The sequence below is a fragment of the Cyprinodon tularosa genome, unplaced genomic scaffold (assembly GCF_016077235.1).
Source record: "Cyprinodon tularosa strain WSP-4 unplaced genomic scaffold, ASM1607723v1 ctg38, whole genome shotgun sequence".
Taxonomy (NCBI): domain Eukaryota; kingdom Metazoa; phylum Chordata; class Actinopteri; order Cyprinodontiformes; family Cyprinodontidae; genus Cyprinodon; species Cyprinodon tularosa.
This window is the reverse complement of record NW_024039096.1, coordinates 1,138,529-1,164,758: the sequence shown is the minus strand read 5'-3', so window position 1 is coordinate 1,164,758 and position 26,230 is coordinate 1,138,529. Positions and strand designations below refer to the sequence as shown.

The window sequence follows — 26,230 nt, the reverse complement described above, 5'->3', positions numbered from 1 at the left end:
CCTTCATACCACAATGCTTGGATGCAGTAGTAGAAGGTTCCACATAAATCTGTGGAGGCATCCTGTGGATGTTGTGTCCTGAATCTCTAGAATTTCTTGAATCTAAAGTTTATTTAACTAAACAGCAAATAAACAGAAAAACCTTTTAAATGTATCACTTCCTGTTTAAGCATCTATGTATGACTTTGTCTAATTAATTTACTGAATTAAATTACCTTTTTCAGTTAAATTCTAGATGTTTCAGATGGATCAGTTCTCACATTTCTTTTTAAACGAACTGCCTGTTCATCCTGGAATAGATTTTATTATGTTGAAAGGACTGACATTTTATAACCTTGCAGACTTTTCCACCTCCAAATATAACCAGGGAATGAGTGAGCTCCTTTAAACAATTGTTGGTTGTTGTTTTCGCATTAAATAAAAAAAAAAAACATTTTGGAGGCCGTTGCTTCCCCTATCCATTGAAACCTATCAAATGCTGGACATGTAAATTAATATATATATATATATATATATATATATATATATATATATATATATATATATATATATATATATATATATATATATATATATATATATATATATATATATATAATATATATATATATATATATATATATATAATATATATATATATATATATATATATATATATATATATAATTTTTTTCATTTATTCTTTTTTTGTGGGTTGTAGGTATGACTGTGGCGAGTTGGGTGGGGGTCAGTGCGGTGATAGTTTGTTATTTTTTTAAATTTTTTATTATTTGATGTTTAAGTTCTGGTAAAGAGAGAGCTGAGCCAAAAACCAAAGCTCTCAATTATCATCGATCCATGTTCCTACCCTCATCTATGGTCATGATCTTTGGGTCATTATCATTATGACTGAAAAAACAAGGTCCCGGACACAATCGGCTGAAATTACTTTTCTCCGTAGTGTGTCTGGGCTCTCCCTTAGAGATAGACTGAGGTGCTCAGTCATCCGGGTAGGACTCAGAGTAGAGCCACTGCTCCTCCACATCGAGAGGAGCCAGTTGAGGTGGCTCGGGCATCTGGTTAGGATGCCTCCTAGAGGTCTCCCTGGCACCTCCAACCGGGAGGAGATCCAGTGGGAGACCTAGGACATGCTGGAGGGACTGTGTTTCTCAGCTGGCCTGGGAGCGCCTTGGGATTCCCCCGGAGGAGCTGGCCCAAGTGGCTGGGGAGAAAAAGAACGTCTGGGTCTCCCTAATGAAGCTGCTACCCCCGCGACCTGACCCCGGATAAGCGGAACAAGATGGATGGATGGATGGATGGATGGATGGATGGATGGATGGATGGATGGATGGATGGATGGATGGATGGATGGATGGATGGATGGATGGATGGATGGATGGATGGATGGATGGATGGATGATGTTTAAATTGTATTAAAATTTGTACAAAAGTAAATGGCATGAAATGTAAACCATTTCAACAAATCCCCCTGCTTCAGCTAATATATTTTGTTTTTTGATGATATTTTATTGTGTTATGACATTTTTTTTTTAAAGGTTTTATAATAAAATGTCCTCTACTCTTTGAGAGACGAAAAACTCTCCTGTAACTATGGGGAGAAATTGGCTTCTTTATTGATGGGTTTTAACAGACGGGGCCTCTGGACGGGTGTAAAGGTTAAGGAACTGCCTGTCTGTACTGTCCCAAAGGCAAACAAATCTGCTAGCCTTGAGTAAAGTCCGGATCACAAAGAGAACAAGCAGACAGGACAGTTTGAGAGAGAGCGTTGCAGTAACAGGTCCCTGCAAATAAGAAAAAGGAGGCCAGATTCCAGCTATCATCCTCCTTCTGAGGTCTTCGCTGTGATATCATGGATCTCCTTCACAGCTGGGGGGTTGAGCTGGCCATTCACCTGCAGACCAGATACAGCAGGTACGAGGGCCTTTTCAGCCTTGCTTCTGCCGTGGCTGATTTGCACACCACGTTCTTCTGCCTGTTCCCCGTCTGGTTCTACATACGCAGAGACACGGGGGTCAGGCTTATCTGGGTGGCTGTCATCGGAGACTGGCTCAATTTATTGCTGAAATGGTAAATAAATGTAGTCCAGAAATCCTGTCGGTGCAATAGCAATATTGTGACTGATGTGAACAATTCTTTATTGTAGGGTTCTTTCTGGGGAGAGGCCGTACTGGTGGGTTCATGAGACCCAGTTTTACAGAGCGGGAAAGGCCCCTTCGCTGCAGCAGTTTCCAATCACATGTGAGACTGGACCAGGTAAGGTGCAGGATAGACGTGCTGATCAAAGAATGCCAGGCTTCTTCCTAATAAACAACAAATGATTTAGTACATTTATCTGACATAGTGAACTCCAGGTGCGCTTAATATTTGTGTAAATCATTGATAGGAGGCTACTGTATCTCCTGGCCTTCACTCAATGGATATAATTTATAATATTTATGAATGAGTTCACAACTTAATTGCTTGTGACCAGTTAAAGGAGTTTTTATCTTCAGATATTTATAGAGATATTCAATTTAAGATATTCCTCCTCTCGCATGTTCTGCTGCAGTGGATGTGATTTAATAACACCTAAAGCAGAATTCACATTTAGGTCAAAAATTGCACTAGGGGAGTTTTGGCCTAGTGGTTTAGGGCAGGGGTCTTCGACAATTTCCAGGCTAAGGACCCCGAAACTGATGGCGAGATGAAGAGGGGACCCCCTAATTATATATATTGAAATTGTGTTATATCAAACTGGTCCTATAGTCACTCTATTACAGATGGTGTCATGTATTGAAAGTAATTTCACCTTAAAGTATTTCTGATTCTGATTGGATCCATTGTTTCCATTTATCTGTTTACTTCAGTGTGTTGAATTCATGTAAATGTGGATTTAAAGACATTTAAATTATTGGAAAATATGCAGGGGGGAAAATTTAAAAAAAGTATAATCAACCGAAACTTTTGGAACCCCCATGCAGTACCTCCGTGGACCCCCTGTTGAAGACCTACAGTTTATGGCAAGCATCCCCAAAGTCAGTCCTCGAGGGCCGCTGTCCTGCAGGTTTGAGAGGTTTCTCTGCTTTAGCACAGCTGATTCTGATGACTGCAGTTAAGCAAAAGCCTGTTAATCAATTATAAATGTAAATCAGCTGTGCTGGAGCAGAGAAACCTCAAAAACCTTCAGGACGGTGTCCCTCGAGGACCGACTTTGGGGATGCCTGGTTTAGGGCATTGTGCCTCGGTTCCAGAGGTTCTGAGTTCAAGCCCCACTCCCACAGACAGCCACTTTGGGTCCCTGAACAAGACCCTTAACTCTACACTGCTCCCCCAAAGCCGCACAATGGCAGCCTACTGCTTCCCAAACGGGATGGGTTAAATATAGAGAGTTAATTTCGTTTCTCTGTACTTGTGACAGTGTAATGACAATAAAAGCTGAAAAAAATAATAAATTTTTCAGATCTCAAAAAAAGAGAAACTGCAATATTTGAGGATGCTTATTGGAAAACTGAAGCACACCTCTTGCTGTTTTGCTTACTACTGATTATGTTCCACTTTTTCAATTAGAACTTAAAAACCCCCAAAAAAGTTTTTAAAAAATATGCAGGTGGAGTGAGAAACTAGAGTTGATGTTCTAAACATTTGCAAAGATATCAAAGATATCACAAACATGATGCTAGGATTATCACTTAAAGATCAAATACGTTTTTTTTTTTAAACTTTCATTATATTTGCATTTAAAAGTATGCCTTTTTAAATAAAACACGCCATTAAATGTTTACTAAAATGGCAGATTAGAACATATATCTCATCCTTTTTATCATGTAATGAAAGCAGTATTTTGTAGTGGGGTTATAAAGGATCTCAATTTACAAACTTATCTATCAGTAAAAGGATAAATATATAGGGAGAAAAATGAATAGTATATAAAGTCAGCAGCAGAGAGGACGATTGAGCCACTGGCAAGTTTCTAATTGATCTAATTTATTTAAAAAAATGAAAACATAATTATGGATTTCATCTCCTGCTCCAGGAAGCCCTTCAGGTCATGCTATGGGTGTAGCTGGTGTCTGGTATGTGATGGTTACTGCGTTGCTTTCAATTGCAAGAGAAAAAAAATGCCCCTTTTTGCTATACAGGTGAGTTTTTTGATCATGCAATGATCAATTTCTTTAAAAAAGAATACGACTCTAGAATCTTGTGGCACTTATATTCTGTGTGAATATTTTCAGGTTGTTACAGATAGGTTTGTGGGCCTTGATGGCTCTGGTGGTGCTGATTGTCTGCATGTCCAGGGTTTTCATGGCGGCCCATTTCCCACATCAGGTTATAACAGGGTTCATCACAGGTGGGCTGGTTTCCTGTATCTCTATCGTAAAGAACAGAAAGTTTTGTGATAGTTTGATAAAATACACAAATTTTCTGTTACTTTATAGGGATTGTTGTCGCTGGAATAGTTTCCAAAAAGAAGTGGATTTACAACGCCAGCATGAGCAAATACCTCATCATCACCATCTTCATGACTGTTTTCGCTATTGGCTTCTACCTGCTGCTTAAAATTGTTGGAGTGGACTTGCTTTGGACCATAGAAAAAGCCCAGAAATGGTGCATCCGGCCGGAGTGGATCCACATGGACACCACACCCTTCGCCAGCCTCCTGCGTAACATGGGTAGTCTGCTAGGGCTCGGACTCGGACTGCAATCTCCGTTCTACGGTGACTTCAAGAAGAACTCAAATGCTGCCTTCAAAATGGGGTGCATTATGATTTCTTTGTTCTTGCTTCAACTCTTGGATGGATGGACATTTTCCTCGGACAACCATGTGTCTTTTTATGTACTATCTTTTGGTAAGAGTGCTTTTGCACTTTTAATCCCAACTATTTTGGTTCCTTGGGCTCTCTGCAGGATCTGCAAAGGAACTGAGGTTGATAAGAACTTGTAATTTAGATCTGACATGGTGCTTCAATTTAGCTACTTTTTTTTTTAGCTATTCCTTATTTTCTTAAATTGTTTCCTAATCTTTATTAAAGAAAACTCAGATTAAATAAGCCAGTAATTTACTTAATACAGTGCAATGCAGTGTATTTTCCACTAAAAAGATGCGCATTGTAATGCATCATTTGCACCTAAAACAACAAAACAAGAATAGCACTTCCAGAAGGAGATTTTCTGGTCATTTTTTCAGTGGACTCTGCATATAACTATAACAGTTTATTTAGGTTTTCTAATTAGCGTTAATTGTGTGAGACGTCACTACTTCCCAAAAATAATTTCCACATGTCTGGCACTGGGAGAAACTAACAAATTTAATTTTTAACTCCAAATATTCCAAATATTTCCCAGATGCATCAATTCGGTTTTTCTCCAATATTGTTCACAGATCTGTTTAAATATGTGTTTCTGAGCATTATTACTTGGCTAAAATAAGAGCAGGCATATCAAGAAGCAGATTAGACAACTTATTTAGTGCACAGTTGTGACTGTGGCCTTCCACCTTAAAAAGCCCATCTAACGTTTGGTTTTACTGTATTGAAAGAGTTCTGAATCGCAGACAGTATCTGCTTAGACCACAACACATCTCCTTTAGTGAGATTATAGGTGTTCATGGTGCTGGTTGGATAATCTGCCAAATGTTCTGAAATGCCTTTAAAGACAGTTTGTGGTACAGAAGTCAATGCATAATTCTCAGCTCATATAGATATTCAGGCAGTCATCTTGTAAATTACAAACTCTCTCAAAACCCACAATACCCACAAATCTTTGGTGGTGCTGTGTGATAAAACTCCACATTTTAGAGTGGCCTTGTGAAGCACACCTTGGCAATAATGCTGTCTAATCAGCATCTTGATATGCCACACCTGTGGGATGCTTGGATTATCTAGGCAAGGGGGAAATATTAACTAAAACAAAGGTTAAGACGATTTGTTAACAGTATTTGAAAGAGAGTCTTTCTTTATAAAAAGAAAAATTCTTAGAGTCCGTCAGAATACTGCAAATCCGTAAGGACTCTTAGGCCAAAGGGGAACTGCATCATTGGTTGAGAGTAGCAGTGGCGTCCAAATAGTAAGGAAGGTGGTAGGAAGAGGAAGCAGGATACTTCTCCGAAGTCCCTCTCAGCGGGTTTATAGTTACCAACAATCCTTTGCATGACAGGGCATATCAGCAAAGCCTATGTCACAGAGCTGAACAAACCTACATGATACCCCAATCCCAAACCAGCACCTAAACACTAACCCTAAGTACTATCCCTTCGTCTGTGCCTTCCCATGGAGGAGCTGCCATTTTAAGGGTGGTCCTAAAGCCTGTAGTGGGTAGGGTGGGTGGACTGTCCATCCTTTAAATAGTGGGTCTGCATCCAGAAAGTCCAGCCAACTGTCTGGAATTTGGCGCGAGTGTATGGTGAACTAATGGAGGAGGAGACATGGAAATTCAAATGTAAATTCAGCTGTTTTGCTGCATTTTGTTACATTGACTGAAAATCTCAGGTTAGGAAAAAAACAAAGACATAATTGATTACAAAGGGGAATTTTTTTAAGAAAGGGGCAAATGTTTGGTTTCACGTGAACTTATACCACAGAGCTACAGCCATTTCCACTGGAGGGAGGAGGGATTCACATTCTCATTTACAATAGTCACAATATGACAAGCACCCTCTACTTGCGTGTCTGTTGCATAACGGCGTCCATAAGGCTGACGGCTGTCTGGAATTAGCACAGCAGTCCAGAGCTCCTTTCCTTTTCTGCTAACCCCATGAAAGGTGAAGGAATAGAAGCTAAGAACAGGAGCCAGAAGCTACACTTTGCACAAAATTCAAATAAATGTGAGCAAAAAACAAAAGTATTAGGTTTATATTTTTACAAGTTTATGTGGTATTTGACATACCGGTACTGTAAACCTTTGCTAAGCAACTCTTTTAACGCATTGAATTTATGCAACATATGCAAAGTAGATGTATTGGGGACTTAAGGCAGCAAGTTGATTAAGTTAACTCCTTAAAAAGGATAGAAATTTAGGTTAAATCATCATTGTACTGAGACAGCATGAACACTGCAAACAGCAGGTTATTTGCAAAAAAACCTTCAGCATCAACCTTTTCTGTTTTTTCTTTAGTAAAAACATTATGCAACAGTTGAATCATCTTATGTCCTTCTGTATCTTACATTAAAAAGGCACATTGTAATTTAAGATGTTTTAATATGTGAGTTTTAATGTTACTAGCAATTACTGTTCACAAATATTTGTAATGTTTACTGAGTTAAATTCCTTAGTCATCAATACTGACTTTAAGAGGATAAAGAAGTGGATTAGATTGAAAGAGTTGTTTTATATTAACATAGAGTTCTATAGCCTATAATTCTATAATAGGTATAAATCTTGTAGATCTGATAGCGGAGATGTAGGAGTGGTTGTTAAGTATTGCTAGAACATTCCATTTGCTATTGTTTGATGCCATTAGGGATGATAATTTGTTAAAAAAAATAGTGTCTCCATAGTTTTACATGCTAATTCTGTATGAACAAGCAATGATTCCATCTTGTCTCAAGTTATATTCCATAGCTTTGGTTTTTGTAGCTCCTACATCTCCTTCCTAGCTGAAATCAGTCCTCAACGTTAATAAAATGTCCCAAAGTGGTCTTCAGAGTCTGTCTTTGTTTAACAGGTTGTCACTTCTTTTTTTACATATTTAAAAAGAGCAAGATGAATAAGATTCATCCACATTATATTAACTGAAAGTCTAAAAGAACATAAGAAAACAATTACTGTTTGACCCTTAACTTTAAATAAAATCTAGACACGGAAAGTTGATTTTCTTTACTAAGGAAACGTTTTTAAATAGTTATTGGTCAGAATTACATCATATTTTACTCAAATTTAACAAAAAATAAAGCTATAACAGACAAAACACAGTGTCTGACTTTTAACCAAATGATTATCTTATTCCCGTTTTCTCAAAGAGTATAAAATGTCTTTTTTTTCGCAGAATGTTTTAACGTAGCACTGAGTAATTCCCTGGTAGGAACACCTATTAAACATTAACCAGAGCATGCTCGATTCACCCTGCAATCGCACATAGTGACTCTGTCTTTCTCCACAGCCACGCACTCTTGAGACAGATGCTGGATCAAGGGGCAGAAAGCGAGGCAGACACTGCGTGTATCACTTAATACTTGACACTGAGTAACCTGCGTGGCTCAAAGGATAGACTGAGAGCTTTGGACATACAGTACAAACATCAGCAGGATTGCACGGGTCAATATTTCACGGTAGAACAGACACACCTTTGCTCTGCAATGTTCCTGCTTAGTATGTTATTTAATCTGCTGATAAATTATAGGTCACCTAAAAGAGAACCTAACCTTGATTTGACATTAAGAATAAATTAATTCTTATACAGGATTTAGAATTTATACGTTTTATTTTCACTTGTTAGATTTTAGTGTAAAAAAAATGCTAATTATTTCCCTACACATCCAAACGATGAACTGATCACAATCAACCTTAATAGTGAGGTACATTTCTATGAAAAATATTTGCAGTTTAACAGTTTGAATAAAGGGAACACATTAGTGCAAAGTGCATCCAAGATATGACCGAAACTAATAACTTATGTTAGATTTGGCCTACATTTAATTCCTTAATATTGACACAAATCCTTTAACTTTATAAACTATTACTGCCCTGTTCTTCTAACTCAGGGGTCTGCAACCTTTACAATCCAAAGAAACATTTAGAGTCAAAAGCATTACATGACTTTTTTTTGAATAAAAAAGATCACTTGCATTTGATGAATATGTACCTCAGTCGTTTTTTAAATAATCATTGTACCTTTTCACATTTTAGGTCTCAAAAGAAAACAAAAACCTGCAAAAAGACTAAAAGTACATTTTAAATGGTTTGCTGAGACTTGTGAAAAATAATGTAAAAAAACCCCAGAATCGTTCCTACTTTAAAAGTGCAAAAAATGCAATCAAATTAAATGATTTGAAAGAATTAGATTAATTTTTATTATTTTTAGCAAAAGAGAGGAAAAGCCACTTATGGATCCGGCGCCACAGGTTGAGGGCCCCTGTTCTAAATGTTCCTGAATGACTTAAATGCAAATATCTCTCCTGTGCACGTTTTAAGGTTTAGTTTGGGTGGAATCTTTCAGAAATCCCTTTATGGCATGTAATGGCATGAATCTTATATTAATTAGAGTTGTTTTTCCTATAATGGTGCATTAAACTACCCTTCCTTCAGAGTGGTATGACAATGAAGCAAAGTAACTTTAAAAAAATTTTCAACATAAGGAATGGATAAGTTTTAGTTCTATGTAATTCTTCTCTATTTTCCATTCTGATGCAAATTGCAGGCTCAGACAATATGCATATCGTTATTGATACTTGGCAAACTGTCTCTCGGCAAGTTTCGGACAAACAAACATGCAGTCCTGAGCTATCGTTATAGTTATGCTGCTATAGGCTTAGACTTCTGGAAGACATAGGGACCCCATTTTCATCATTCTGCTTCTTTCTGTCTCTATTCTCCCACTCTGCAAAATCTGTTAGTTCAGTCTGTAACGTTATGCTCTCCCTACTTTTTCTCATAGTAGCTTCACCTCGTCTGGCTGTGTGTTTCCAGGCCTTTTACAGTTGCCTTTTGTATCTCTGCTTCTTTCTATATGTCTGCTTCTGTCTCCTTGAACCTCAGTCGGCCTTGGCAGATGGCTGCTCACACTGAGCCCGGTTCTGCTGGAGGTTTCTTCCTGTTAAAAGGGAGTTTTTCCTCTCCACTGTCGCTACAAGCATGCTTAGTGTTGAGGGTTTGCCTTCGAGTCAATGAGTCGATGCAATCAACTGGTTTTCCTTAGATAGAAAACTTTAAATCAATTTGACTGGATGATCTGGTGAACTGTAAAGTTTCTTGAGATGATGTGATGTAAATTGGCGCTATAGAAATAAACTGAATTTAATTGAATTGAATGACAAAAACTTTGGTATACTTGTAGGTATTTATATGACTGCTACTCTCTGCAAAAATGATACGGTTCATTTAAATTAGTTGGACTTCCTGACATAGAATTGAATTTTGGCCGCTGCTAAAGGAATGCCATTTAGCAAGCATTTTAAAGTGATTTATTTTTGTGTGAGAACATTTTCTTGATGAAGCACAACCATAGAGATGAGGCACAACCCAATCAGGGAACAAGTTAGAATGTTTTAAATGCCACAAAAAAGTTCCCAAACAGGCGAAGGATCAAAACACGTAAACAATTTAGTAGGTGACATTTAAGCTGCTGGAAAGGTGCTGATTTGGGCTGGATTCAAATTTAGAAGTTGATATTTAAAGAGTAGTTATAAAAAAAAATGTGTCACTTTAACTAAACTCTACTATTTCCAATAAGCATGCAAATTGATGCAGGATTCATCTTTCCAACCGTGGAACAAACCATTCAAACTAGTAATAAAATACCTGCAATTAATATGCCATGATGCTGAAAATGACAGCACTTCAACTGTGGATTTTAAAAGCAAGGCTTTTTTCAATGTTTTTATGTCTCATGTGACCAGAGATGGCAAAAGTACTCACTTTCCGTACTTGAGTAAAAGTACAGATACTTGTGTTAAAAAATACTCTGATAAAAGTGGAAGTACTGATTAAACTTCTTCACTCGAGTAAAAGTAACAAAGTACAGGCTTGTAAATTTACTTAAGGTATAAAAGTAAAAGTAGAAACCACTTTTTTCATGCCGTTGCCTACATTTTAAATGGATGTCTGCCAATAGGACTAGATCTCCGTTGTGTTCATTTTCAATCATCTCGTCGTCCATGCTACTATGCTAACGCCACCGCCACCAAGCTGCAATGATTTGCTGCGAATGAATACCGCCGAATCTGTCGATTCATCTTGTAGTGGTGCGTCAAATGCAACGTAGATTCCCATCCAATTAGATTGAATTTGGTATTGATGACGTGAAAAATAATAACGGTAACTCCATTGAAATGATTCAAAACTAAAGTAACGAGTCAAGTTTTTAAAATGTAAGGAGTAGAAAGTACAGATATTTGTGTAAAAATGTAAGGAGTAGAAGTAAAAAGTCGCCATAAAAATAAGTAGTAAAGTAAAGTAAAAATATCAGAAAAATCTACTTGAGTACAGTAACAAAGTATTTGTACTTCGTTACTTCCCATCTCTGCATGTGACACAAAGCAGTATGCTGACCTGAGCTTTGTGAATAATGGGATCATAAACGGAGAAAAACACCAAATCCCTTTTTTTTTTTTTTTACAGGAACATCATATCTGCTCTTTATCTCTTCCTGTTATTTCCGGTGCTGATCTCAAAGCTGCATGTTAGAACTCTACATTCAGAGGTCACTTAACATGTGAGCTTGGTGGCGGTTGGGGGGGGGGATCAACAAGGACACACATCACAACTGCGTCAGGGACATTGGGCAACTGTTTGCATCGATTTACATTTGTATCAGTCAACTTGATGAGCTTTTTTTCTTTCTGTTACACTGTCCAGGTCTATCTTATCTCTACAGTTCAAAGAAACGAAAAAAAAAAACAGAAAACAAACATGAGCTCTAGCTGGTGAGCAAATTCACAGCAGTGTGCCTCAGAGTGAAATTTGGACTGAATGTTTCCAGAATTATGGCTGCAAAGCGGTGCAGTTGCATGGCATTTTGCATGTCCATCCCCATGCATGCACAGGTTACTTCCATGTGCTTTAACCTACTTTCACAGTACCCAATGTGGGTGGAATTCAGACCTTTCCACGGTGCAGGAGAAAGAGGTTAAGCAGCAAGAAGATAAAAGGAAGGAAAAAATGTGGTTGGAAAATACTGCAGTAATGGCGGATTGTGATGCAAATCCCATTTAAGGATTTAAAGGAGCTTCAGAGTTTGGAGAGCAAATCTTCAAGAGTCACCAAACAGAACAAGCTATGGAGATGTGATGTGAAGTGTCAAAGCAAGGAGAATCAATAACAGAGTCAGAGCAGCTGAATACCAGACGGTTTTAGTGACATTTATGCACCATGAGGATGCATTTTTTTATTTCCAGTAGGACTGAGCATAACACACTCCACATGGTATCACCTTGCTTGATCGTACCACAGGGCTACAGCCTGAGGAGAATCCATGCAGAGTCGTTGAGAGGAAAGCAGAGGCACTGGAAGCAAAAGCGAAGATAAGCTGAAATCTGCTTTTAAAGCAGTCTGGGCTTCCTGAACACCTCATAACCACAGCTTGGTGCTAAACTGCTTTACAGATGGAATCATCACAGCAGAGGAGCCTTAACCAAGTGTTCAGTCCATACACTGCACAGTACAAGGACATACTTAAAGTCTCAATTAAAAATTGTTTATCACTGACGGGATGCTTTTGATTTACTTAGAAACTTCATTTTCCATTATAATTTACTCTAAGCATCCAGGCAGGTGCTTTTCCCTAGTGAAAGTTATGCATATGCTTGACCACTCTCTGTCTGTATCTGATGCCTTCATTGTTCATATGCAGATTGAATATAATTCGGCAACATTTGATGACCTGTTATTCACTGTAATCTAGCAATAATTCCTAAACCTCCAGGAATGTGGTGCTGATGTTTGTATATTTGCAACGAAGAGAAATAATTTGTTTATAGATGTTTGACATGGGCCTGTTATTCAGTGTAGTCTTGTTTCTCTGACTATGACTGGCTGGATTTGCTCTCTTCATCATCTGACATGGGAGCTGGCTCGGAGCTCGTCTCCCTGGCTGTGTGTTTACAGTTTCTTTTGGTATCTCTGCTTGTAACTCCTTGAATCCCATTCGGCCTCGGCAGATGACGGCTCACTCTGAGCCTGGTTCTGCTGGAGGTTTCATTCTGTTAAAAGGAAGTTTTTCCTCTCCACTGTCGCTACAAGCATGCCTAGTGTGAGGGATTGCCTTCAAGTCCGTGAGTCGATGCAATCAACTGGTTTTCCTTAGATAGAAAACTTCGAATCAATTTGACTGGATGATCTGGTGAACTGTAAAGAGATTTGAGATGACGTGTGTTGTGAATTGCTGCTATAGAAATAAACTAATTGAATTTAATTGAAACTGAAGGAAATTCTTGACAAAGATCACAGAGTTCTACAGTTTTTCTGTGTTTTCTGGATGTTTCCAAAGCCTTTGATCGAATCAATCATTGCAAGTTATTTAAGAAATTATTAGGGCAAGATGTACCTGGATAGTTAGTTGGGATACTTACACCCCTGTCCGACCATGCAGGTTAAGTGAGGTTTCTCATTTTGCTCCTCTGTTGCGCAGCTCCTGAATATCTGTTCCAGGTATGGTCATGAATTTTACATCAAGTTCAATGCTGCCAACATTTACATCATGATTGAAAAAACCATGACAAATGAAAATGTATTTTCTGATTTATGTGGTCAGGCTCTTCCAGCAACTGTATCTAGGACATTTTGTTACAAATCATACCTGAGTTGATAGGGATATGCAGATGTGTTAAGTTTACACCTAAACAAGTTTATAGTTAACTATTCATACAGGCTAAAGTGCTCTGTTCATGTTAAAACCATGCTCTTCAGAGCTTTTTGTTCTTCGTTGTATGCTACACACTTTGAGGTGCAAGAACAAAAACAGCACCCTGCAGAGACTGTTTCCTACAGTGAATAGTACTGAATGTCCCACAGTAAATGACATGCATGTGAACAGTGGTGCCTGCTGCTGCTCTGCAGCCATACAGAATTTTAGTTATACGTTCACGTGAAGCGCTCTTAGCTGTCCTAACTCAGTCAGAGTCCCTGGTTTGTCCTGAGAAAATCTGTTACATTTACCTCTAAAATGTTGCATCACTGGTGTTCATATTTATTTGTATAAAAAAATTGTATTCTACTCTACTTGTTTTGAATATCTTTTTCTATTTCTATATGGAGCTGCTTTCCAGACTCTTTAATAGATTTCTATTAAATAAAAAAGTAAAACCAATTTAACACATCACTCTGTGAATAATGAATTGACTTCATGTGCAAGTTTCAGTTTTCAAACTTGGACAAAAATATAGGTATTTTAATTTAGTCAGATGAACCAGAATACAAAATTAAGGATTTTTGAGCCATCAGGTTTTAAATATGCAAGTTTTCAATAAGTAGACTGCAAGTTTAGATAAAAAGCCTTCTGGCATGTTTACAATTCGTACAGTAAAAATAAAAGTCCAATATTTTCTGTTTCATTATTGGATGCATTTACATCTATTTAGTGACACCTACAGGGCAACATGAGTCAGTCTGCATTCTAAAAAATTATTTAACTTAAAATAAAATCTCACTGGAATTTTTAAAGTGCAGAAAAAATCAGCTACACTAAAAGCTACCCTGTTTTACTCACTGATCTCTAGTCACTGGATTGCTGAAAGGCAGTTGTAGTACACGTTGCTGTGAAGTCACAAGCCGCCATATTGGTACTCCCTATTTAGACGGGTCAGAATGTAAACAATACATGCGCTACAGCATAGAAAAACTATGATTTTCTCATTTTCAGGTGGGCTTAAGACTTTTTAAAGATAAAGGCATCACTTTAACACACACTTGCCGTTTCATAGCAGCAGATTACTCTCATTTAAGGTAAAAAAAAATGGGCACATCACATATTCAGAATGAAGTCTATAAATCATGAAATGTAACATTTTACAAATCCATCACAACAAAATTAGTTTGAAATGGAGCATAATGATGTAGTCAGATATTAGGAATATTAAACATGCATACAAACTGATGTGTACAAGCAATATACATGTATTGATTAGTTGTTATGGTAATTACATTACCAAGATGTCGGCACATGACTACAGTTTTTTTCAGCAATCCAGTGAATAAATAGAGATCAGTGGTTATATTCCCCCAAATTAAAATGATTTCACAAAGATTTTATCAAAACGCATTTTATTTAATAGCATCAATGCCCCAACATTTGAGACGCTCTGACCACTTATGCATTTTCACTGAAAAAAAAAAATGAAGCCCATTAAACTAGAACTCATTTTCTAATTATCCTGTCACAATTACAAGATATAATGTATAACATTCAGAGCAAGAAAATGGTGTTTCCTATAAATGAGCGACCTTTAAATGAGGATGAAAAAATAAAAACAAGCAGAAAAGCACTGCTGTGTACTCCAGCTGCAAAAAAAGGAAATGTCACAAGCATCCGAGGACAAAATGTTTAATTAAAATTGAAAAACACACATCGCTATACGATTCGTTTCCTCATTTACTGAGGGATTTTTTTTTAAGGGTTTAAAACAAGCAAAAAACAACTTACAATGAAAGAAAAAATAATAATAAGAGCTTAAGTCCATTTATGTAGCTATGAATTCATGGAGGGCTGGGTTGATTGTATTGAAGTTGAAGAATGTGTCGCTGTAGTCCTGCAGACGAACAGATACCAAAGGGGAACCAGGGGTGCAGCTGATTTGGCTCGATGATCAGTACAATGCGTCAGCGTTACTGCTTCGAGGCCTCTTGATTTTCTCTATGTTCTTTAGGATCATGTCGTGTAACGTTACCTGTAGAGGAAGCAGACAACATTTCTGTCAGGTTAAAGAAGCAGGAATCACATATTAATGGGTGCCGATATGACAAAAAACATACGTATTGATTTCGGAGCTCTGACACTATGATCTTCAGACTGATGTACTCCTTCTCATCAATTTCTGTGACTGTGCGCCGATAGTCCTCCTGATTGAGAAGAAAAACACATTTGATAAGCACAAGTGTGTAAACTAATGCCACTAGATCTGCATTCAATATTTCCATATATCCTTTTCTGATCCATTTTATACAGGGCTTTAATCTCTCATGCACCTAAATCACCTAAAGAGCATGATACGGCCACCACTATGCTTCCCAATTAGAATGTAGAATCAAAGAAATACTTTTCGTTTACGCTATTAAAAATCAAATTAGCGTAATCTTATTTCCTGTGCTTGTTCCCTTTGAATAGACCGACAGTCTAACATATGATGAGGAAACAATAAAATGTTCATTCAAAAGTTCTTTACTTACCACGTGAGGATATTTGGCTATTTTAGAAACCAGCTTTGCTCTTGTGATGTAATATCTAGAGATAAAGATAAAATACGACATTTGGATGTTAAAAACTCTCTGGATGGTTTTTCTAAGCAGCGTTTGGAAGCAATGCTGACCTCGATATCTGGTCGAGATAAGAGGCCGCCTCTCCTTCAACTGTTCTCAGTTCAGCAACCGTCTCCTCCTGGATGGAAACCCCAAAGTTGTTTCCATCCTCTATCCTGGGAATGAGGAGCTGAACCCACATTTTCACCTTCATATCGAGACAGATAAAAAAAAAAACAATTAACAAAAACAGAAAAACATTGAGATGGGGGGGCTAGTTAACATTTTCAGTTCAATCAAATCTGATTAAATTTTTTTTTTAGGAATAAGGTGTTTATTAAACAGATATCTGAATAGGAAAGCAGGAATAAGTCAACATCAGGCCAAAACCTTGGCTGAAGTAGTGCTAGCACCACCTGCTGATTTTTTATGGGTAATGCAGAGAAAATCAGCAGAGTTCCATGGTGTTGTTTCCGTTTATTCATAAATTACACTTTTATTACTACTATAAATGAAATACATTGTCCATAGGTTTATTTTTTTAATGTGTAACGCATTTTTGTCAAAATCTAATTATTTCACTCTTCCTTTGAAGTTATGGAGTTAAGGCCAGACCACAGCTCTTACATCCCATCTTTAACACCCAAACCCTAACTTTTTTCGGATATAATGGCTGCATGGTGGTGGGCTGGCCAGCCAGGCTGACATAAACAGAGCATTAGTCAATCTGCTAAGGCTCAATCCTCTAAGAGCAGATGTTATCTATTTGATTGCTTCTAAATTGTTTGACTCGTTATTCCTGACTAAAATCGGGCTGTACCTGTTCCTTCCGTTTGCATGTAGGGTCCCTCGATGGGTCGCTAACGAGATCAAGTTATGGCTTAAGGGTAAGGATGGGAATCGAAAACCGGTTCCTGTTCAGAACCGGTTCTGTGTTCCGATTCCATTGCCCCGTTTGGCAGCTCGCTTAACGATTCGCTTATCGATTCCAGGCAGCACCAGAGCCTAGCTAGGCAGCACGACTTGCGTCACGTTTTTTACGCAAGTTACGCACACGCCATTCAGTAAGCAAGTATAATGTGACCAGGCGTAAGGCTAGAAAAGCAAAACAAAAAAAATGGCATCCCATCGGGTAAAGCGATCGAAAGCTTGGCTTAATTTTAAGGAAGAGAAAGGTGGCAACAAGGAGCTTTGCAATCATCGCAAAGTGGCAATTACATCCGTGGGAGGAAATACATCCATCATGCAGAAACACCTGCGCACACAGCATGGCATACATTTTAAAGAATGTCGTGTTTTTGATGCTTCCGGACAGAAGCTAAAGTTACGATCAGCATGAAATCTCTGGTGGTAAGTAGCTAGTTTTATATCACTGGCTGTGCTTATCTGTGCATTTCTGGAAATAAACCAATTTCCTACCTTTCTTTGGGGATATAAAGGGAGTGTGCCTTCCTCGTTAATCCAGCCCTTCACTTCACTACTACTGGTAGCTGGAATTCTTACATGATTCGAGCTATTGCAATGGATGTAACGAAACATGCTACCAAGTTGCTCCGCAGTTCAGGGAGCGAGAGAAATGTGACACTCGTTTATTGAAATCAGGGGGAGATGAGTTTAACTCCTGAAATTGTGCAGTAATGCTTTTTCATTCAACAGTATCAATAAGGAATCGAATCGTTTCACAGAATCAATAAGAAAATCGGAATCGTGAAAATCTTATCAATTCCCAACCCCACTTTAGGGTATGTATAGAATTCTGCAAGCATAAACAAAGCAGTCAAGCTAAAAAAAAAAAAATAGACTGTTGTACTTTGTTTGCTTTTCTCCTGAGCTCCTACCATGACTAAGAACACTGTTTATTGAAATGCTTCATTGATTTTGTTTGTCAAAATGTCTGCTTGACAAACCAGGTTTGTCACGCTATTCTTTCACTTAGTATTTTCCTCAAAGTGGAAGTATTTTACTTTGCATCTCTCTTCCTGTCTGACTTGTGACACTCCCATCAGCAGGTGGGAACCACACAGACTCAGCAGCGGGGAATCACAGGCGGTCTGCCTCGTTCAGTTCAAACTGATGTAATCTCTACAGACATTTTACGACCTGATCATCTTCATTCACCTTAAGGTTTTATTCCCCATATCACAGATGTAAAAAAAAATAGAGGTGATCATTAATAATTTTACTCAGACTTGGGGTCCTTCAGCACCACTATTGATGAGAAATGCTAAATCAAACAGTTCGAATAAAACTGGCCAGAAGAATTTTCTGATCAAATGAAATAATGTTTACAGCTTCGAATATCCTTCCCAGAGCCGCTTTGCTGTACTGATAAAGGCTGGATATCAATTTCAGTATCATTATTCAATCCGCTGTTGATTCTTGAAATTTAGAACAGATTATTTACTGTGTGATCTCAAACTTCTGGCATTATAAACATCGTTTTAGTTTTTATCTGATTTAAATGACTGTAGTTATACAACACATTAATAGTCGGGGTGTCTCGATTCAACCTTTTCATTTCTGATATAATTCGGATATTGCAGCTTTTAAAATTGGCTGATACAAATATGGACCTGATACGAAATTGGCATCAATCATATCAGCTTTTGTTACTTATTTTAGACTTCATGACATTAAAGGCTTGATCCAGTAATATTACTAAAATCAGGGAAATAACAGTCAACAAAAGCTGTTAAAGTAGCTGATTCATGTCAAATTAAACAAGTTTCAGAAATTTTTAACAGAGCAGAGTTTCTATCAGAAAACCCTAACCCAGAAAATATCAGAGATTTTAGATGCAAGTCGATAAAATCCGATATTCCTTTTTTGGCCTTAATTATCTAAAATGGATATAATAATATCAGTTGATGGGGAAAGTGTACAACACTGTGGTAAATGCACTTTGGTTATATGAATTAATATTTTGGATTTTATATATATTGATAAATCAAATTTTTTTTAACACAATGTTAAAAGTGACAATAATCAATTAGTTTTAGGGTCAACTGTGATTAGAGGGTTATTAATATAATCTAATCAAAAAGAAAAATACCTTATAGAGCTCCTTTATAAAAAACATAGCTTAAAAATGAAGTGACACTACAGTAATTTACCTGTAATCTTATAAAAAAATAAAAAATAATAAAATAAAAAAATTATGGATTTAATACCCATCGTCTCATTTTATTGACATATTGGTGAAGAAATATCGGGGGGAGGACACTTTACAGACTTACTGTGTTGCATTTCTCTATGAGCGTCCTGATCTCTGGCTTGACCTTTTCAATGAGCTCAACAAGGTTCTCATTACACTTCATCATCCCACCCGGCATGACGAAGACCTTAGTGCCGGTGACTGGAAGAGGAAACGGAAGAATCAGATGTTGAACATAAAGACCAGATGGATAAATGTTGACCAATTGATAAAGAACTGACCTTTGTCTTCTCCACTTCCATCTTCCAACTTTCTCTTCTTAGCATTTTGCTGTAACAGACAGAGCTGATTTAAAAACTGCTCAGAGTAAAAGTCGTCCCGAGGAACCGGAAGGTTGCGACTCACCCCTTCCAATCCGTCATGGAGGTTTGAAAGCAAGATGGGGTCCGGGACGGTGAGGTTGATCTCTGAGTGAATCTCTTTCAGATCAACAATGTTTATGCAGGGGTCCTAAAAAAAATGTTTTATTAAACAGGATTACCATCATCTCTAAGGTGAAACAATAAAATAACCTAGCAGCAGGCTGAGATAAGACAAAGATTAGACTTGTAAGTTGTTACTAGGAGTGAGAGAAACATTCTGGAATAATCTACAAACGAGTCTTCAACTCACCTTGAGGAAGTGATCAAGTTCCAGTAACTTTTTGGGGAAAAAGGTTGCCACTAAATCCTCTGCCTGAAAGAATAGAAGCACATTTTTTTAAGGAGAATAATTTGAAAAGTGTATGAAGAACTTTTCCTTGTGAGAAATGTAATACTTACTTCTGCTGTGATACGTTCCCTGAAAGCATCAACCTGCAAACAATAAAAATATTTCGTTCAATTAGAACAAGAAGTTTTCCCAGTTGAAAGGTGTAATGTTTTATTTCTTTACCTGATCGCAAAAACATTCCTTTATACTGGAATTGTGTGTTTGAAGGCTAGTAATTGGGTTTATATTAAACTGCTCTTTAAGTTTTTATTGGAACAGATCATTTCTGTTCAAACTAAAAGACCAAATTAATGTCCAAACTTCTTTATAGAGACTGTATTGTAATTATTATCATTTTATACAGAAAATGTGGCACATTTCTGAATAACTGCTGTACACCTAGCTTTTACTTCAAAATATCCAACATATGTCTGTTTTCTAACTTTGGGACAATTCTCCAAGGAAATGGTAATTACACAAAAAAAGAAATAAACCTGAAAAGATTAATTAGTATTAATTACATTTGCCAAATTTTCCCCAAGATGGCCTCTGATCAGGAGGCTAAAAAAAATGAAAGATATTCCTGCTTTTGTCCAACATTAACAATTTGAGGATTTGGAATGAAATAACATTTAATAAAGACATAAACAAGGGTAAATTTATCCCCCCAAAAAATATATCTGGGGCTATAAATAAATATTTGGTGCATATTTTAATCTCTTCATGATGCAAAGTCATTTGAATGGAAACATTAGTGCTAAGGGCGAGAATCTACCAACTGCACAGGTAATAAACAGGCACCTTTGGAATAATACTCATCACTGATGCAATGTCCTAAACACAGTTTACATTTTAACACAAATAAGCTTTTAATACGTTGCAAGATTTGGTGGTTTAACAGTTTTACTGTAGAGCTATAAGATGCAGACTTCTCTTCCTGTCTAAGTTTTAATATTGATTAGTCCAAATGAAATAATTTAATTACAGCTGCAGCTAAAGATTATTTTGCAAATTGATTAATCTGTAGATTATTTTTTATGGTGTATCAAATAATAATCGGATAGCCAAAGGTTCCTTAAAGAATGTTTTTTATTAAATTAAACCAGGTCAAGGTAAAACTTTACCACTTGATAGAGCATGTTCACAGATGAAGCTTTTTTACCCCCTTAAATGCAAAATATTTATATATCTTGATATAATTCCTGCTCTAAATGGGTCACTCTTTCAGCTAAAGGCATATTTTACAATCTCTACACTCCAGTTAATTAATCGCTAACTAGATTAGTTGATCATTTAAATTATCACGATTAATCCGACAAATTTTAACATCCTAAATTTAACACACAATTGGAAATTAGTTCTCCAAGACATTGAGATACTGTTACTTTTGGAAAGGATCTTACGGAAATGATCTACTGTTATTTGGTGCAAAGTACATTTTTCTTTTTCCTCAGTTCAGCAGAATTATATAAACCACCAAGTCAATAAAGTTAATCAAGCATCTATTTTTTTTTATTCCCAAAACCTGAAGATGCTTTTTTATAACAGCAAAGTATTTTATTGTTTATCTTTTAAATCTTCACTATTATGCTATTCTTATACATTTTTCTAAAGTCCATACTTGTGAGCATTTTCTTTCTATAATCTTTTTGCTGCTGTAAACACTAGAATTCCCCCATTGTGGAACAATCAAGGGATTTTCTATTATTGTAAGTTATTGTTTTAATACATGCATCTAAATAACACATCGGTTCAATTAAACTGATGAAAAACAGCCTTGGCACCTCTCTATTAAACAACCTAATTTATATATACATAGATTTATAAAACTAAAATATGTGTTACAAAAAGCTGATTTTAGGAGTTTTCTTACTGAATTTAAATTACAGAATTACACTTAAATTTATTTAATGAAAAGAAATGTTCCGCTTCCCTTGCTATGTGTGCTGAATGAAAGAAGCATCAGTGTTATAATGTCGGTTCTGTGAAAACATCTGCAGTAAATAAAGTCAAAAGCCGGTATAACTATGACTCGTCCGATTAGCCAAACCGAGGCCTCCATGGCCGCATGTGCTCCCCGAGCTGCTTCTAACCCAGACAGAAGCCTTCTACCAAAAACCTACATCTCATTTCTCCGTAATACCACCATCAATGTAAACCGGCAATTCTTTGAACGGTTGATAAGAGCGAGCGGGAAACCGGCCGGTCAGTCACTGTTAACGGCTATCAGTCAAACACACATTACGAACCAAGCGCGGCTAGCAAGATGCTATCGAAGACTGTTAACACCTCGCGCCGTTGACTGAGCTCCCAATGGCCTCTGCTCTCACCTTGGTTTTAATTTCCCTGTCCACCTTGAGGAGTGAAGACATCTTCTGTGATCAAACAAGTGGATAAATATCTTCCCACTGGCATGAAATTCTCCTGCTAATCGTGTGGCTTGTCTCACTTTTCAGCCACACTCTTCGTCTCTTTTTCTTTGAGTTGATTGGCGTATCACAAAGCCCCTAGACGTGGACTATCGCCCCCTGCTGTGATAAGTATGAACGACAGCTTCTGTCATGCCTAAATTTTCTCAGAATTTAATCTCTTTTTAATTTGGAAGGGGATTAGGCAGGGCCACTGAAAAAATGTAAAAAAGTTTACTAATTTTTGAATATTATTTCAGTTTAATATGGGAAAAACTCAGAATTCTGACTTTTTTCTCAGAATTCTGACTTTAATCTCAGAATTCTGACTTTAATCTAGGAATTATTTTTTCTCAGAATTCTAAATTTAATCGAAGAATTCTGATTTTTTTTCTCTAACAACTAACAAATATGTTAGCAACAAGCTGTAGACACATCTAGAGACTAAATGAGCTCTCTTGTTTTAATCACCTTCTACTCTTCCAATAATGAAATAGCATCACCGGGCACGTAAGAAGTCGCCTTATTCCATCATTTTCCCCCAATGTGTTACTGGGCCTCTGAAACAACTCACATCTTTGTTAGTGAAGCTGAGTGCTCCCACATGTCTACCTTCATGGTGCAATTTAGGATTAAAGATCTTAAAGGGCACTTAAGATCCAAAATTCTGAGTCAGAATTCTGAGAAAAATGTCAGAATTATGAGATTAAAATCAGATTTCTGAGTTTTTCCCATATTAAACTGAAATAATATTCAAAAATTAGTAAACTTTTTTACATTTTTTTCAGTGGCCCTAATCCTCTTCCAAATTAAAAAGTAGTGTGGAATGAAAAAAAGGGTTTGCCCTGCAGAACGAATCTAAAACATTGCATGGTTGCCAGAAAATTGGATTTTTGTTTCATCTGACCAGAGCACCTTCTTCCAGTTTGCTCTGTGTCTCTCTGGTGGCTTGGGGCAAACTTTAAAAAATACTTTTTATGGAAATGTCTTTCTTCCGTAAAGGCCAGATGCATGCAGCATATGACCGACTGTTCTCCTATGGATAGAGTCTCCCACATCAGCTGTAGATCTCTGCACTTCATCCAGAGTGATCATGGGTCTCTTTGCTGCATCTCTGATCAGTCTTCTCCTTGTTTGAGCTAAAAGTTTAAAGACACGGCTGAGTTTTCGTAGATTTGCAGTGGTCTGATACTCCTTCCATTTCAATATTATCGCTTGCACGGTTCTCCTTGGGATGTTTAAACCTTTTGTATCCAAATCCAGCTTTAAAATTCTCCACAACAGTATCTCGGACATGCCTGGTGTGTTCCTCGTTCTTCATGATACTCGCTTTAAACAGACCTCTGAGATGATCACAGAGCAGGTCCATTTACACAGAGATTTGTTTACACACAGGTGGATTCTATTTATCATTGACTGTTCAACTTTTATAATTATGCCACCGACTTATTTATTCATATGTACTTTACAATGATGTTTATTTTTTGATTTTTTGCTTTAACCTTTTTATGATGAATTTATTACTACTTTGGTTATTCTTAAATTTAAAGTGCATTACACATAAAATATATTATTACTATTATAATTATCATTATTACTATTATCAGTCTTTTAGGTCAACATTGGAGCATTCAGAGACCCTCACTGAACTTCTGGAGAGAATTTGCTGAACTGAAGGTAAAGGGGCCGATTAAACTCTCCCAGTTTTTTATTTGTTAAAAATAGCTTGAAATATTCAATAAATTTCATTCCACTTCATGGTTGTGCACCATTTGTTCATTCTTATCAAAAAGATACAATTTTATATCTTTATGTTTGATAGGCCAAAGGCCAAGAATGTATCAAACTGTGGAGTCAGTGGTGCAGGTCTCCTCTGTTTTTTTGTGTCACAGTATGGATTATGACTATAACTGAAGTGACACAACCTTTTTTCTGTGTTCTATAAAAAAGAAATGATCATGTTTGCCAGGTTTATTGTGTTGTTAGGTTGTAACCAGAAAAAGGGAAAAATGAAGCAACTTCAGTTGGGCGGAGTAGTCGAGAAGGTGGCGAAGCATCCAGGTAACAGGACTGAATTTTGGTGGTGTAGATCAGATCATATTCAAAGAGAATTTCTGTAATGGATCATTTGGATTTAACCTAGGCATTAACTTTTACTGAAACTTATTAAAAGGTGCCAAAATAATAATAATTGATAATGGAATTTAATTAATTTCACATTGTAGAGATTTACCTCTGTATTTAACCCATCCACTTGGGGAGCAGTCGGCTGCCATCGTGGGGCGCCCGGGGAGCAATCGGGTTTTTAAGGGTTTTGCTCAGAGACTCAGAGTGGCAGTCTGTGGGTCAATACCCCCTTTTGATTTTGAAAATAGATCATTTCAATAGGAAATTGGTGTAAAACTGGAACATTGATGTGAATAGATGTGATATTTATTTGTTTTATATAAGTAATTTTGTTTCCAAAATGTGTGTTTCAGTTTACTGCGTTGAAAGGGAAGGAAGATTACACATTAGTAGATCATCATGATTGGGGCAGAGTGAGAGAGAGCAGCAGCCTCATGGCAATAACAATAAAAAAAACACCACCTATGTCAAAATGCAAAATACACAGGACTATGTGGTTACAACCTGAGGAATAATTACAACTTGAGCTGAATCAACACTTAGGTGTAAGATAGGGGCATTGCTTAGGCGTTCTTTATATGCATCATATACATAAAGCACCGGATTACAAGACATTACATCAGTTTTATACAAAGTCTGTCTACAGTCCACCTCTGGTGCAAAGCACCTCTTAAACTAAAACTCTTAACTCATCCCTGACTACTGATATTTCTGCATCTGACTCTTAGAGGTACCAAAAAGACACCAAAACTGATGCTACCATTGCATTTGGAAAATCACTTTGCATGTGGTCAAATTTTACATTGACACTTTATATATGATCTGCATATTGATGAATGCAAACACTAAAAATGGTTTGCATATGCTGTCTGCTGAAGAGCAAACGCAAATCCTTTTGCACTTCTTCTGCAGATCTGCTCCTCTTATACAAACATGTTTGCACCTGTTTTAAAACTGAAGATTAGGTTCAAAATGGCTGACCAAGGATAAGCTGTGTGAAAAGAATGACCTGGTTTCCAGATATTTCCAGACAGTATTCATCATATCATTATAAATGAATAAATCTGGCAATTAAATTTAGTTAATTAATGCTAGGAAAACAATAGGAAATGGTGGAGGTTCTTAAACTGTATTTTTAGTAGATGAAGAAGCTTTAAAGGAAGATAGTTTAGAGAATGGCAGGAAAGTTGTAAAGGAAAAATCCTCCATCCATTTTCCGTCACACTTATTCCTCCATGCAGAACGAGCCCGGGTCGGGAATTAAACCCCAAACCTTTTTGCTACAAGGCTGCAGTGCTGCTCACTGCCCCACGGTTTAAGGGAAACTGATGCTTATGAAAATAATAAAATAATAATACATATTTCCGAAGAAACCTTCATCTTCATGTTTGTGACATCCTAAAGATAATTTTTTTGGAGACAAAAAGGTAAAAGCTACAGCATGTTGTGCCATTAAGGAAGGAGCCTGATGTGGTTTACATGTGAAGTGCTTGTCAGCGAAGGGAAAATACTTATACAAAAACCAAAACAACACAAATAAAAGTATTGGATCAATTGACAAATTTACTCAAGACAAAAATATTTAACTTTATTCTTTCTTCTCTCACACATTATTCGAGAAAACAGGTTTCTGAAGAGAAAATCCAATTACTAAAACATGCACAGACTCAGAATCAGGAAAAAAATATTAGCCAAATAAAGCACACAATCC

At 37.0% G+C, this 26,230-nt stretch overlaps 2 protein-coding genes across 2 annotated transcripts; one reads left to right on the top strand and one right to left on the bottom strand.

Moving 5' to 3' along the window:
• The first annotated feature begins 1,704 nt into the window (after positions 1-1,704).
• Positions 1,705-7,446, top strand: g6pc1a.1 (glucose-6-phosphatase catalytic subunit 1a, tandem duplicate 1). The gene is made up of 5 exons (XM_038296967.1): positions 1,705-2,067; positions 2,144-2,253; positions 4,013-4,118; positions 4,212-4,327; positions 4,416-7,446. Exons 1-5 carry the CDS (start codon positions 1,850-1,852, stop codon positions 4,919-4,921), a joined length of 1,056 nt encoding a protein of 351 aa, XP_038152895.1. The 5' UTR covers positions 1,705-1,849; the 3' UTR covers positions 4,922-7,446.
• A 7,707-nt stretch (positions 7,447-15,153) lies between these two features.
• psme3 (proteasome activator subunit 3) lies at positions 15,154-22,480 on the bottom strand. The gene is made up of 10 exons (XM_038296961.1): positions 22,315-22,480; positions 20,056-20,088; positions 19,907-19,969; positions 19,640-19,744; positions 19,516-19,564; positions 19,317-19,435; positions 16,152-16,288; positions 16,012-16,066; positions 15,598-15,684; positions 15,154-15,512 (listed from the first exon to the last, which is right to left on the bottom strand). The coding sequence occupies exons 1-10, from the start codon at positions 22,354-22,356 to the stop codon at positions 15,432-15,434; spliced, it is 771 nt and encodes a 256-aa protein (XP_038152889.1). The 5' UTR covers positions 22,357-22,480; the 3' UTR covers positions 15,154-15,431.
• Between the last annotated feature and the right edge of the window lie 3,750 nt (positions 22,481-26,230).